Raw genomic sequence first — 15,815 nt, 5'->3', positions numbered from 1 at the left:
GATGCAGGTCTTTGAGTTATAAGCGTTTATACACCCCAAGTACAGTCTTGCAGATAGGACAGGTGTGCTTGGCATCCTTCAGGCGGTCCACACAGAATGGGATGAGGCAGCAGCCTAAAACAAAGCTGGAAATGACAGCAGTGATGGTCAGATTTATTTACTCATATCCTTTTTATTTTCTTTTTTTTTTTAACCTTCAAAGATCCATTCATTCATTCATTCATTCATTCATGTAAGGTCATATTTTGTCACCATATCAGGACATGTGGCAGCAGATATCATATTTCAGTTTTTGGACATACTTTTCAAAAAATGAAATTGTCATTTTTACATTTATCAGGTCCGACAGATTCAAAACAGCTAGGATCAATTAAAAATGTATCCCAAACAAGAGCTTGGACCTCAGTTTAAAAGCAAGTATCTGCACATGTGCATCCAGCCTTTGTGTATTTTTCAGTCAGTTTCTCGTAATTACGCTTGGTTTATTTTTAGCAGCTAGTTTAAACATGCTGGCCCACTGGTATGATGCCACAACTGTGACAAATAAAAAACATAGGGACACCAGTAAACATGCAACCATCCACAGAAGAGGAATCACCTTTACTTCGCCAGGGTTTTCAACGTGTGGTGCTCACTTTAAAAAAAAATATTGGCACACCAACAGAAGTTTAATAACTAAAACCAAACATCTCCTTCTTCTTTCTATCACTGCACCACCAGCTGTGGCACTGTGGTGCTATAGCAATGTTTTTAAGTCTAGTGTTATTTCAGTATTGTGCACGTTGGCATAAATTTTAATATGCACATAGTGGGAGAGTAATTCTACATCACTCAGTAATTTAAGTAAAACAACATTGAAGGATTGATCCAACTTGCATATCTGCAGCTGGAGGCTGTTAGCTTAGCTTAAACAGCTAATGCTAATGTTTGCTCTCCCTATGCATTCATGTACTAAACAACTAGAGGAATTACAGGAAAGATTCCTTTAAGATGAAATGAATAGGATCAGACTAGCATCAGATTCCAGCACCAACACTGATCTAAAAAACACTGTATCTGTGAGAGCTCAACGGCTTGACAGATTAATACCATCCATTGCTAAAAACTCACTCACTCACTGCAGTGACATTAATCTTTAGTCCAGCTTTTGCATGTTTTCACTTCCAAACAGTTTCCATGAGGTTTTCCAGCCACAGTGTGAGGAGCTGTATGAAATCTGTAAAATTATTTTATTGGCATAGTGAAGCAAACAATGCTTGAACTATTCTTACCCACAGAAGAAGAGCCCTCCACAGAAAATGTAAGTGAGCAAACCAGCAGAGTAGTCCACCTTGGAGAGGACTATCTGATGGCAGTTAGGACAGGCGATCTGAACCGGGCTGTCTCCCAGTGGACCGACCGTAGCTGCAGAAAAACAAGGATAGAGAGCACCAAAAGAGCAAATGCAAAAACAAATCAGGTTTTTAAATAAAATCACCAGAAATTAGAGCTCAGCTTTAAGAGTAACACGGACTACATAAATACAGACTGTATGGCACAAACTCACCAACAGGAACTTGTGCATTTGCCATTTTTCCTGTGTACACACATTAAAAAATGTGCATTTCAAGATAAAAACTTAAGAAAATGATCAAAGCTGTCCTAAATGTAAAAAAAAAAAAGTCTGAATAACACAAAGATATTCAGTGTTAGACTTGATCTGTGAGTTAAAGCAGAGTACTTACAGTTTGGGGGGGGGGCCGGATATGTGACCACAGCGAGAAGAGGTTTCAGTGCAGAGCTGAAAGGGCTACCTTCACCGTCAGCCTCCTTTACTTAATAAGTCATGAGATCCTTGGACTCTCAGTGTGAGCCTCACTGACCCACCCTTTTTCTGACTACCATCAGTGTAGTCTTATTCCTGTGTACATGCAGTTCTGCTGCTACACCAATAACTTGGTGTAGTGTTGTAGTGTATCTGTAGTGTATCATATCTGCTGCGAAGTGCAAAAGTATGCAACGAGAGCTAAACGATGCAAAAAGATATGAAAGAGACATTTCTGAGGAGACTGCTGCACAAAACCAGTAACTGAAGCCACATAATCCTGCATTCAGAGTGAAATTAGCAGCACATGTTCCCGCTGCTCCAAATTAAATGAGACGTTTAACCACTGGTGAGCACAGCAATGTTGAATTCATGCTCATACAGTGTCATATCTGTTCTGCATTTATAAAGCCACATTCTAAAACTTGTGCAACAGCATCATTTCATGCCAAATGTTCCCTTACACACGTGTGGTTGTCATTGGAAACTGAGAGAATTTAAATGCAGATTGAATGTGTAACAAGTAGGTAGATGGAGCGAAAAATAAAAAATGATCAGTTGTTGAACAGTTATTCAAGTAATGTGATCAAAACACATAAATGATCCCAGATCTGGGACAAATATGGATTTACAAACAAACACTGGATCCCAAATTTAGAATCAGTCGTGTCCAGGTTACAGATTAACCCCAGGACACACTGACAACGGCTTTGATGAACTCAAGAGGGAGTTTAAATTAAAAAGTAAAGACTTTTAAAGACTTCAGATTTTATCAAATTAGATAACAACTAGAAATATCTCAAGAGGAAAATGCAGTAATAAATATCTTGATTGAAGCACACAAGCAGATCAACGTACCTCTAAATCATACCAGGGTCTTCACAAAGAGAAAGGTCGATCCAAATAGGGGGGAAAAAAGTCATCAACTTTTGGGAAATTTCAGGGGAAAAAAATCCTAGGATATGAAATCCCTAAACATGTACTAAAGCTTTGGATAATAAAAGATGATGTTTGTGTAAATTTTTAGTCATTGCTGGTCAAACAAAACAATCCAGAAATAAATAATACACTAATAACAAGAACCAACACAAACTTGACTCTAAATGTTAAACAGTGGATGAAGGAGCCATAACCTGAAGTAATCACTTATTACTACAATGATCAGAAAATGAAGGGATAAAACACACGGTCCGAGGCCAGAGCCAGATATGCCACAAGTCAGTTACACTTTACATGTTGACCAGTTAACAGGGATCAGCAGTTGTCCTCCATGACCCACCACCCTGTAAGTAGAAGGCTGGTAATCACTCCAGGCTCAGAAACCCAACTCTGCCTTTAGGCTGCGGCATACAGTAAGCCCTGGCCTCCACAGAGAGACTAAATATCACCGCATCTTCATTTTACAACTCACATAAATATATTTAAATATATTTCAATCAAGTCATCTTATATCTGGCTATATGACATACCTGCACAGAGACAAAATATCACAGCAGTGTTTGTAGTGTGAGCTATAAGTAGACCAGAGTATCAGTGCAATCAAATACACACACCTTCAATTAATCCAACCCCATCACAGCCATTGATGGAGCAAATGTGACACACAAAACCAGTCCCAAACCAGTGCCACTTCCACAACAAACATGGAGATGAATCAATGTAGTCAACATTAGTCCACCGTGTTACAGGGTCATTGCAACACTTTTTCATTTTTCAGCTGTTCCTCTGTAGATTTGCTGCTGTGCTTGGGATGGTTGCATGGTCTAATATAGGCAAAGCTTTAGTTGTTTGCACACATGGCCTCATAATTGCCTCTAGAATACTTTGGTATACAGAGGAGTTCATGGTCTACTGTGACTGGAAGGTGCCCAGGTCCTGTGACTCTATAATGAGCCCAAATTATCACCCTCCACCGTCGTGTTTGACAGTTGGTATGAGGTATTTGTGCTCATTGGTTTTCTGTTTCAGTGCATAATGGTCAAACATCAGCTTTTTGGTTGTTCCAGAAGTCTTGTGCCTTGTTCAGATACAAATTCACAAACCTAAATTTCTTCCAAACAAGCCGTACTTGTTCAAGGTTTCCTAATTAAGCTGTGACAGACTTTTTAAAAACTAATTTAACAATCTAAGCAGTGTTGGTCAAGTTACTTGAAAAAGGTAATCAGTAACTAATTACTGATTACTTCCCCAAAAAAGTAATCCAGTTACTTTACTGATTACTTATTTTCAAAAGTAATTAATTACTTAGTTACTTTTTAAAAACACGATTTACAACCTGAATAGGTGATAAAGCGATAGATCTTTCAGCCCAATTCTACTTTTTCTACATAATCCATCATACAAAATGTAATCCAATGGAAAAGTCTCTTTTTTTAACTTGTTTTATCAGTTTTAATCTTTTAACTTTATGCATCAAGCAAAAATTTAATTATATGCAACATTCTCTGACTGGAAGAAATTTGTTTAATATTTAAACCTATTTTCTGCACATTCCAGCACATAAAATATTTTTTGTGTTTACACTCACTCTTTCAAATAGATGCAAGTAAAACACAGCAGAAAATAAATAAAGTCAAAGACTCAGCGGTCCTGTTGCTCTATTATCACCTGTAAAGCAGGAGTGGGGTAGGCGGAGGTTCACCCTGGTGCAGGTGTGCCGCGGTCAGTTGAAGAATCCGCGACTTTCTCTGCGAGTTTCCCATTACGTCGTTACGCACTCGGTGCTTGCTTGGACGTTTAGGGGTTTTTTTCGCTGTAAAAAGAAGTTTTCTTCCCACGCACAACGGACGCTAACGTTTTTGTCACTTTTTATGGAATCAAACTCAAAGTAAGGTCAGTACTTCCACGCTTTAAACGCTGCACGCTCATACTCTCTCCCACAATCTATATGTGATCCATTGTTGATCTGCACACAGCTGTTGTCACTAACGGCGCACTCGCTTACGTCACTGTCGTGAGACATTCTCGCAAAAAAATCACGGTTTTAGTAACGCAGTAACGCAGCGTTCCTACGGGAAAGTAACGGTAATCTAATTACCGTTTTTGCAATAGTAATCCCTTACTTTACTCGTTACTTGAAAAAAGTAATCAGATTACAGTAACGCGTTACTGCCCATCTCTGAATCTAAGCGACAGCTATAGTCTTAGATGAAGCTCCTGGGGTGTTTTTTTTTTTTTAAAGCAGCTCCTTTTAATATTGCACTCTGACCATGGGCGAAGGTTGCTAGGATGTTCACTCTTGGGAAGACCAGTTGATTGTTTTCAATGCATAATGATGAACTACAGTTTGTTTGGAAAGTGCCTCACAACCCTCCCAGAATGCTGCAGACCGACAAACTGCCAGACGTTCAGCTTTCACAGAGGTGCTCACACCTGTTCATGATCAGTCAATCGAGCACCTTCTTATTTCCTATAGAAGCAGTAAGGATGAAGTTAGTTTCCCACACACTGCTTCTCAATCTTGGCCTAATTTGTGTTAAATAACTAATGACACAGCATCACATGTCACGTGTTGTTGTTCATCTAACATTTTAAGTCCTACAAAGGACCACATTATTTTATTTATTATCATGTCCTTACATGTAAAAGCTGGTATATCAACTGTATCTCAACACAACACTGTGCTCAAACACAAAGACGCACATCAATACAAGAAGAGTTTTAATCAGTAAAAACCAGTGCAATATTTCACATGTAAACAATTGCAGCATGTTAATAATACCTGAATAGTTACATAGAAATATTTAGTGATTCAAGGATTCTTGTAAAAATAGATCAGTTTCACAAAACAACTGTGTCCCCTCAAAAACACACCAAAAAAAAAAAAAAAAAAAAAATCTTACCGATTGTTTCGAGTCCACTTAATAGCTCCAAACAAAACGAGGGGAGCATGTATTCGGCATGAAATTACTTCTCAGTTTTATTAGTAGCCCTCTCCCTGCAGCCAAATTCTGCACCACCAGTACTGCAAATGCATTTTAAAGTAAACAATGGAGGAAAAACATAGCTGTGTTTTACAGATTTCCGGAGAATGTGATGAAAGCTACTCATAAATTCCTAAAAGTCAGCTAGCACTGAACTATAAATGCCAGATAGGAATTAAGATTCAGAGCTAGAGTTGTTATTCAGTGTAAAAGTATGTACTTTAAAGGAATTCCTACCAGTATGTTTTTATCATTTGGATGTTTCATAAAACACTAAGGAAGCCAATCTGTTCATCATGTACACACACACACAACTTAAAAAGACAAGAACTACAAGTATGAAAATAAATCAAGCACATGAACGTGTCACATGAACTATAATGAATCAACGTGAGCCAATGCTGCTTGAATTTTAGGAATTAATGGGGAACGTTTCCAGGAGGTTAGTCATGTGACTCTCAGCTCACAGAACAGCAGGTGAGGTCATCCTGCGAGTTCTTGGAAAGTGCCCGGGGCCTTCTTTCAGAGCTTTATTTGTTTTCAAGTCCAGACTTCCTCAGTGTTTGATTACAATTTCCATTTATGCCTCCAAAGGTTAAATAGACAAATGTCACGAAGTCTGGGATTTTCACATTAAGAGTATCGTAGCCTCCCTTTCCAAGCGAGGTTTTCCATGCGAAACACTGCGTCATGGGTGAATCACTTAAACTCACACTGCAGAGTATATCACTGCTCTTCAAATGTACTAACCTTGACTTTTGGATACAGGTGAGTCCAGCCCATCCATGGTGTTTTTATTTTCTAATAAAGAAACTATCTTGCACTTGGTTTACAGTAATTAAAGGAAGCTTCATTTGGCTGCAGGGTGTGTCCAGATTCTCTTGTTATTCCTTCACAATTAACAGTCGATAAATCGTTGCAAGCGCAGCATCACAGCTGGGAAGTCTGAATTGGAAAGTTGGCACGGAACTTTAAAGAGTTGGACGAGCTCATATGATCACAGCACAAGAGCTGCGTGTTTTTTCTTTCACTGCCTTCCCACCTGTCCTACTCATCTCTCCTTATATTCCTGCCTGACTGAGTAGCAGTGTTTCTTGGAAGATGGTAACTGTCATCTTTTCTTTATTTTTGCTTGTGAGAAAATTTACTGGGCGTTGCCTTTTGCAGTTGAAGAGGATCTCCTCATGTCAGCCTTATTTTCTCACAGAAAATAAGGCTTGTGCTCAGGAGGCCAAATGGCTTCTTTTCTGCTCCGTCTCCTTCCTCTCCACCTCCGCCTGCTCTCTAGCCTCTGTCCTGTCCGTCAGCGCCCTCAGCAGGACCCTGAGCAGTGTGTTCTCATTCAGCAGATTTTCAGAGGCGTCTGCCAGCTCCTGCAGCCGCCTCACTGCCTCACTGAGCTGCCGGCTTTTCTCCCGGTGCTGCTCCTCTAAGCTCCGCCTCTCTCGCTGCAGCTCGGCGTTCTCGGTCTCTAAGGCGCGGGCCTCAAATTTCAGTCGTCGGTTGTCGCGCCATAGTTGCGCGAGCTGTTGGGAGAGACGCTCCCGGGCGTGATGCAGGGCTTGAACTTCACGCTGGAGTGTCAGAAACTCTGACCCAAGGAAAGGACTGTGTCCGGGACCTTCTGTCTCAACAGACGGTTTGTGCACGTGATGCAAAGAGCCAGAGTGCTGCAGGATGAAGCGGAGGAGGTTGGGTAATGTGATGGGAAGGTTGTCAGGAAACTTCACACTAAGGTGTTTTCTTAAAGGGAAGAGAAAAAGAACACAAGAGTGAAAAATATTCTGCTGAAATTCACTGATGAAAGTTTTTTTGTTGTTTTTTTTAACTGAGGTGTCAAGAAGGACTAAGAATCAGACGGGTATTCGAATAGGTCTTAAACACATGAATGAAGCCACTTGAAAACTGTTTAAAAAATAAAGGCAACTTATTGCAATGTAATAATTACTAGCTACATTAACAGAGAGATATACAAAGTAAAGCAGCTAGCTTGTAGTAGGCCATAAACCTAATCACTCATATGTGGACTATGAGTAGGACTTCAATAAAATGTATTGTTTTACATTTAGAATGAACACTTTGGCATTTCAGTGTGTATCATTTAAGTTATATCATTATAGTTATATCATTTGCAGTTATAGTTCCACTGAGGCAGTGTGAAGATCAAAGCTATTTTTTGCAGAAATATGAGATCCAACCCCCCCCCCCCCCCTACCTTTGGCCACACCCTTGTTTGTGCACACCTCTCTGCATTTATTCTTACCTGTATCTGGGAAAGAAAAGAATAGAGGGAACATGATCCACCATGAACTCCCAGGGGAGGTCATTACGTGCAACATTCACCCTATGCAAAGGAAAAACAAAGCTGGCATCACTTTTTTTCTTCAAAAATGAGGGTCACACTGCTAATATTCTCTCGTATGCTTTACACGCTTAATAAAATAAATATATGGGAAACTGTGTTTAGGTCACCCGGTTTCCGAAATGTTTTTAAATATGCTTTTTGTTACATTTCAAAACACAGACACCTCAATCACACATTATACACTAACCTGACACTTTATTAGGTACACCTTGCCTTAATTCTTACTCAGGCTATCATCAAAGGTACACTTACAACCGGGACTGCAGAAAAACTGTAAACAGACAGTAACTGTACCTGGCCACTGTGATGGTGCCATTTCCCTGTAATAATCGGGCCAGCTGGATGATGATGTGGTTGAGAACAGAGCAAAATCCACACCACTGAGTGTAGTAGAACAGCAGCACGTCCTACAACACACAAATTGGCATCATCAGGAGTTTAGCAAACTACCTGCTTCCATAAGTAGAGCACGCAGCATACTAAGCCTCCATTAAAATCACGCTTGCAGCTGTAAAAAGCAGCTGTTTTTATATCTTAATGTTTTTATTTTTAGGTGCATGGAAGTTGCTTTACAGAAATTCTTAAAAGAAATTCAGAATTTCACAAACTGCCTTGATTTGCTGAGGGTGTTTCAGAACGCTTAGTCACCTTTTGAAGGTCCATGACGGAGGGCAGGAAGGAGGAAGTGGTCAACTCTGTGATGAGGAAGCGTGGAGGTGACTGCGTGTGTTCGTCTGAACGCGACGCCTCCTCTTCAGCTCCCTTCCTGTCCTCCTCTCCAACCAAGTGTCTCTGCAAGAGGCTGTAGGGAGCACTGAAGTTCCTGATGAAGGCCTCTGCAATGAAACGCACAACATGAACACAGAATTAGCCCAAGAATACGATTCAAATGGTAAATGGCCTGTATTTGTATAGCGCTTTACTAGTCCCTAAGGACCCCAAAGCGCTCTACACATTCAGTCATCCACCCATTCACACACACTGGTGATGGCAAGCTACATTGTAGCCACAGCCACCCTGGGGAGCACTGACAGAGGCGAGAATCTTCACTAGAAGAAGCTGGAACTCGACCCAGCGCCCTCATTATACTTTTGATTTATCAGCCACTAAATGTTTGACTTTTGGTCATTAACCTGACTCGTCATGTGAGATAATATGACTTGTGATTTCTTTCAGTATTTCTAAATATCGGACATTGTAGTGAGAGAGCCGCTTGAGTCTATTTTGAGTAGAGTAAGGAAGAGGATCTTTTAAAGAAAGTGTTTTTTTTGGACGATTAAAACGTTGTTACAGGCCAACTTCCTGCAAACCAGACGGCCTGAATTCAATGATTTTTATAACTTTTATGCCAACTTCACACTGTATCTGGCCAGATGTGTGCATGCACCATCACAATGTCATCAAGGACAGATGACTCATCTTTACAAAGGCCCTAAAGACATTTGTAGAAACCAGTGACTGACTGATATATTGGAGGTGGATATTTTCGGCTAAAATTTGCCAGTGTCAGTATCACCATTTATGACGGCCAATGAATGAAAATTAAAAACGCCAAGGAGACTTGAACAACAACCTTCAACCATGTTATGAGTGTTGCCACTGTATAGTTTGTCTAACAGAGGGCACTCCTCCAGCAGCTTCCCTGTTGGCAACACACACAACAACCAGGTGACCTGAAAACAATTCAATTTTATTTATATGGTGCTAAATAGCAACAGTCACCTCAAGGCGCTTTTTATTGCAAGGTAAAGACCCTACAATAACACAGAGAAAACCCCAACAATCAGACAACTCACTTTCAGCAAGCAATTGGCGATAGTGGGAGACTAATAATAACTAAAGATTGAATGCAGAGTGTTGTATAAACACATAGTGGGTGGAAAAGGGTGAGTAAAGAAAAACCACTCAGTGCATCATGGGAAACCCCCAGCAGCCTAGACCTGTTTGAGAAAAACTAAGGGAGGATTCAGGGTCACCTGATCAAGCTCTAACTACGTGCTTTATCAACAATCAAAGTTTTAAACCTTTTTAATCTTAAAATTAGAGAAGGTGTCTGTTGGCTGGATCCAAAGTGTGAGCTGGTTCCACAAAGAAGGGTCCAAAAACTGAAGGCTTTGCCTCCCATTCTACTTTTAAATATGCTGGGAACCACAAGTAACCCACTAGTCTGAGACCGAAGAGACACAATATGGGATTTTGAAATCACCAGATGTCTTAAAAATTGCAAATCGTTTGAGCTCCCAGCTTTTGGGACAAAACAAAACCAGCCCGTGTTACATGAATGAAAGTTGTCCATGTCTTACCCAGAGACTCTGTTAGTGTGGCTGCTGGAGTGTGCTGAAGAACATAATGAACTTCATCCTTCAGGTTCACAATAGCAGCAAACGACCCGTCACCGCTCCTATCATCTTCTTGCTCAAGAGAAGCACTTCTGTTGCCTGATGCTCCGAGTCTGACTGCCAGAGGCCAGTTCAGGGCAACATCCAGCACATAAAACCTGAGTGTCCTGTTGGTTTGACAACGGAGCCCGGTGATGCCGTCTCCCTCCGGCTGAGGGACAGAGAATGGAGGGATCAAGGAAGGAGGAACGCTTTGCATCTCTGACTCCTCTTTGGCTTGTGATTCATTGAGCTGAGGTTCTACTTTTCTGCAGCAGGCACTGTATTGACTAAATGGGCTGTAGCTGTCCAGAAAATTGCTACAGCCCATTGCGGTTGCACTATTAATGGACACGGGGGAAGGGAGCTGGTGGAGGCAGCAGCGTCTGAGATAAGTCTGAAATATGTCTCCTCCCTGGATCGAGGGAGGGAACAAGCAGTGCAGAGGTGAGGTGGCGAAGCTTGGCCACGAAAGGCTGAGGCACACCTCACACACGCTTGTGCTCGACTGTGGGAGGACAACTGACTGGCAGCACAGTGAGTGGAAGGAGAAACTTTTGTCCCAGCTGGAGTGGTGGCTGTTGTCACAGGAGTGGTAACGCACAGCAATGTCTGCAACCTAGAAAAACAAAATGGGTTAAAAATGATTTAATCTGCAGAACTTAAGGAGAATAATACAGTGTTTAACAACACAATTACAGAATATACACATACAAAATAAGTTCTAATATAAAAAGCACCTGAGGAGGAGGAAGATGACGCTTAGACCCAGTAATATAGCCATCACCATGTCACCCTTTCAAACTCCCTCAAATCCTTATTCTTGCCCGTTTTCCTGCTTCTTACACTGTAAAAGTTCCCTTTACCAGCATACTTAATATTTATTTAAGTCTCAGTTACACGATCAGAGAAACTGACCTTTTTTATTTTTATTTTTTTTAATACAGGGCAGCTAAATGAAGATGGGTAAGCCAGATGACATTAGCTCAGTGTATAATAATAGTATAGCTGCAAATCAAATCTGTAAGAGAATAAAGCGTTTCTGTCATTTCGAAAATGATATTCGTCTGATTTTTTCTGCTCACCTGCTGTAGCGCAGGGCTGGGCTGTGATCCCAGAGGATCGTGCGGCACAAACAGCAGCAGTGCAGGGCCTTTAGTCAGCTCCTCTTCTAACAGGCGAGACTTCGTTCCCGGGGGCTGCAGCCACTGGAGGACCGTCTCACGGTTTTCAAACACCCATCTACAAATGGCCTCAGACGTAAAGTTAAGGTCGTTCCTGGGAAAAATCTTAAACAACAGATGAATAAACATACAGCATCATATACATCCACAGTTTTAAAGTCATTAGTGTTTAATTGCTTTTTCTAGAAGAACCACATCTACAACATGCGTTGACGCTGCTTACCAAAGAGGAGTTAAATCTTCTGTGGAGAAAAACCGTTTCATCCTCTGTTAGTGAGATGGCTCCTGCCACCTGCTTGTTGGTCACGACCCCAAAACGTACAACACCACGGAAATCTGCACCATAAAAAAGAGAAACTTGTGACTTCAACCATTTATGTTCCCTTTATCGTAAAATGCACATTTAGGTTCTCTCTGCTTCAACCACTGCTATCTTTTCGTCAACAGCAGCCTCTCCTCGAATTCTAATCCCATGCTTGACAAGCCAAAATGTTTATCATGTTAACAATCAGCCTTGAAGCTGCGTGATTACTTCTTACCCCTTTTTAGGACCTGCAGGGCAGAGGACAGAAATGTGATGTATCCTGGCGGCTGGGGGGAAGAGTTAAACTGGAAGAAACCCACCACTCGAGGCTAGAAACGCACAAGACGCAGATCATTACAGTTGGCTGCACTCTGTGGGTGATTCAGTGACAGAAGTGTAAAGCTCAAATATACCTCGTGATAGGAGAGGAACTCTTCAACATGACCTCTTGATGGGAGGTAAGTCAGTGGTGTGATGACTCTGAGTACAAAACTTTCTATGTATGGAGCCAAAAATGGGCCTCTATACTCTATTGGCCCAAACCTGTGGAAAACACAGATGCTAATAAATATCAACAAATCATAATTAAATTACAATTAAGAAACAAAACATTCAAAGTGTTTCCCACAGTTTTGCATTAAAATACATCTTTAGCCTCTCTAAATATGCGCGTCTATGACTGAAGTTGTGTATGAACAGCCAAATACAAAAGTAAATAAAAAATTATTTCATTCATAAAAGAACAAACAAAACATACTGATTGCTTAAACTCATACATTTCATCATTTCTGGATATGAGCTCATTTTGAATTTGATGGCAGCAACAGGTCTCATATCAGTAGGGTGGGGTCAACAAGAAGCTGGAAAAGTAAGTGGTACTAAAAAAAAACCAACAACAACAAAAACATTTTGTAATCTGCTTAATTTACAATAGGTCAGCAACATGATTAGGTATAAAAGAAAGAGCATCTTCAAGAGGCAGAGTTACTATTCCTATGCTATTAAAACTTCTGAAATAATTTTTCTCTACATAATACTGTGAAGACTTTCACTAGCCCACCCTCTGCGGGACATGATACCCTCAAAAAATTCAAAGAATCTGGAGAAATCTCTGTGTGCAAGCGAAACAGCCAAAAATCAATATTGGATGCTCATGATCTTCAGGCCCTTGGGAGGCGCTGCATTAAAAACAGGCATGACTCTGTCAAAGAAATCACTTCATGGGCTCAGGAGCACTTCCAGAAATCACCGTCTGTGAACACAGTTCGGCTGTGCCATCTATCATGCAAAGAAGAAGCCACGTGCAAACATCGTCTTCTCTGAGCTAACGTTTATGGGGCTTCCCAATTCGTCTTTGTCTGCTAAAGCTATTGAAAGCAAATTCCCACCATAAGTGAAGAGAAGCCCACCGTCTCACCTTCTATAAAACAGATGGATGACGGGGTAGTGATAGAAGCGGTTTTGCCTCCTGCATTTCCCCTGACTCCACCAGCAGTTAACAGCCACAAACTGCACCTGTGTTTGTGTGTTTGAAGAGACACATTAAGAAACAAAGATAAGCAAAATTATGTGTAGACTACACACAAAATGGTGTAAAATCACACACTGTAATGACTCATGTACTTAACAAACACGCCCATAACAAGTCGACTATGAATTTGCATTTGAGAGAGAGACACAAGCTAAAAATGTGTGAGTGTGTATTTAAGCTGAAGGGAACAGATTTTATTAACTCAACTATGTCAGAGTCACTCTTTACTGCAGTCTGTCAAGCTGCTCCTATAAACTCTTCCCAACACTTTGCGTCACAAGCGATAACATAACACGTGTCCACGTAAGAACAATCTCCAGCTTCCTTAGTCTTTGCCCAGTAAAGCACATCTAAATATTTGATGCTTAAACAATCCTGAGTGGTGGAGGTTCCGTTCACTTGTACCTGTTTGGCCAGCTTCTTAGCGACCTGCTGCACTTCCTGTCGCGCAGCCATAGAGTGAGCACACCATGGTGCATAGAAGAAAATAAAGGACACCTCGGCCACACTCCTGAGACGCTCCACCTGTGAAGAAAAAAACCCTTTCAATCTCACAGAGCACCACAAGTTTGATGACAACAATGCCAAAACATTTAACTGGAGCTTTAGAAACCCTCTTAGCTCTTTCCATTTGTTCTCTTTTACAATTTGAGCAAATGAAGTATCAAACAAAGGAAAATACAGTGAATGCCATCAAGTCTGAATCCTTGAATTTCACCTGGTCAAGCTGACCCAAGTAGAGATCCACCACCGGGGCGTCAGGAGAAAAGAAACGCACCGGAGGCCGAGCTGCTGCCACCACATTCTTAGCACGACTACAGAAATAAATGAGAAGAGTAACGCTGAGGGGTGCAAAGAGATCACGGTCACATAATAAGATCTTGCCAGGTTATTAAATCCATAAGCTATAACTCTGTGTCACTTCCGCGAGATTCGCTGATCATGGCAGTGTGTCCATCATCGGTTGATGTTAATGCTACAGGTAACCTCCAGCCTTGCATACTACTCTGAGTTGCACATATTGGAATATGCATGTGTTAAATTTGGAAAATGAGAGTAGAAGCAATGGTATTTGGAAATGGAGGGTATGCTAAGCTGCATACGAGGGGAGGAAAGGCTATATGTTTGCGTCCACAGAAAGCAATGTGAAAAACTGTGCTGTGTTAAACATTCTGCCTCCCCCAGAGGCTATGCAAAAATGTCTCTACATCGTTACAGGGGGAACAAAATTACCTCAACATGACGAGAAGCAGAATTTGCCTGGTATAATTTGCGTGGAGTCGGTTTCAAGTTTCAGTCTTTGTGGCAATTATCGTCTCAGCTGGGTTTTCGAGAGGACGACTGAGTAACTGCTTAGCCAACAAGTCAATCGTTCAGCAACAGTTGCTACACTTTAGGATTTCAGCACTTTCATTCACCATAACTGAATGACAAGTGGTATAAGCTTTGAAGAACCGTAAAGTTGCAGAGGCCAAAGCTGCAAGATGATGACAGCACAGTGTGTCAGGGCTGTAACCAGATATTACTATTTAAACATTAATAATCTCATTATGATCTCCCTGCAATCTTTTCTGGGTTTTATCTGAAAAAACTGTAAAAAACGCCCAACCTTTCCTTGAAAGATTAAGGCGATGTCCTTAGTTAATATCATTGTCTACAGTACACGTCAGTTTTAGATTAGCAGCACTAATAATGAAGCCCTTGTTTGTAACTACTGTAGACAACGAGTACCGGTAGTTCATTCACGACCTAACACTGTTACAACGCCGCTCTTCGCTCACCTAAATAACCATTACACTTAGCTTTTGTGTTTTAAGGGGTCTCGTGTTAGCCTGGTCACACACAAGCAAGCTCACGCTGTCAGAGGATAAACAGAAGCTCGTGCCCATGTTTACCTGCACGTGAACTTGACGGCCAAAACGAGCAGGACGCCGAGCACGATAGCCCCGCAGAGCAGATCCGGTCTCCGGGCCATCAGAAACAGCACCTGCCGGAGAGACTGCCGCACCCGGCGCAACATTACAGCTTGTCGTCACCTCTCCGTCCCATTTATACGCCCCGACTACCGCTCAAAGCATCCATTTGCCTAACAGGGGGGGAGGAGGGATGGGTGAGGAAGACTGGTTCGACGGAAACAGCTAACCTGGATTGGACATGAGCAGTGCTGGTGTGTAAGGTGTTCAAATACGGTCAAGCCAACCTTTCTTCCACACGTAGACTTTTCACTTCCGCAACAACGACACCAGGGGCAGGAAGTAAAGTCCTCTACGCGAATAAAACGCGTAGTGCGTTTAACGCTTTAATGGCTGTCTGAGTTTAAAAAATG

General features: G+C 41.4%; 2 protein-coding genes across 2 annotated transcripts; both read right to left on the bottom strand.

Moving 5' to 3' along the window:
- Positions 1–16: 16 nt before the first annotated feature.
- On the bottom strand, positions 17–1,571 carry LOC146630216 (lipopolysaccharide-induced tumor necrosis factor-alpha factor homolog). The gene is made up of 3 exons (XM_085355663.1): positions 1,547–1,571; positions 1,272–1,404; positions 17–125 (listed from the first exon to the last, which is right to left on the bottom strand). Exons 1-3 carry the CDS (start codon positions 1,569–1,571, stop codon positions 17–19), a joined length of 267 nt encoding a protein of 88 aa, XP_085211789.1.
- A 4,556-nt stretch (positions 1,572–6,127) lies between these two features.
- txndc11 (thioredoxin domain containing 11) lies at positions 6,128–15,554 on the bottom strand. The gene is made up of 13 exons (XM_085356808.1): positions 15,385–15,554; positions 14,208–14,304; positions 13,895–14,014; positions 13,376–13,473; positions 12,372–12,501; positions 12,194–12,287; positions 11,878–11,990; positions 11,556–11,759; positions 10,396–11,089; positions 8,741–8,928; positions 8,387–8,499; positions 7,991–8,071; positions 6,128–7,470 (listed from the first exon to the last, which is right to left on the bottom strand). Exons 1-13 carry the CDS (start codon positions 15,507–15,509, stop codon positions 6,951–6,953), a joined length of 2,577 nt encoding a protein of 858 aa, XP_085212934.1. The 5' UTR covers positions 15,510–15,554; the 3' UTR covers positions 6,128–6,950.
- Between the last annotated feature and the right edge of the window lie 261 nt (positions 15,555–15,815).

This window comes from Diplotaxodon limnothrissa, linkage group LG6 (genome assembly GCF_057381915.1).
Source record: "Diplotaxodon limnothrissa isolate DT_005_m linkage group LG6, D_limnothrissa_male_GT1.1, whole genome shotgun sequence".
Lineage (NCBI taxonomy): Eukaryota > Metazoa > Chordata > Actinopteri > Cichliformes > Cichlidae > Diplotaxodon > Diplotaxodon limnothrissa.
The sequence above is the reverse complement of the archived record's forward strand: the minus strand, read 5'-3'. Positions and strand labels throughout refer to the sequence as shown.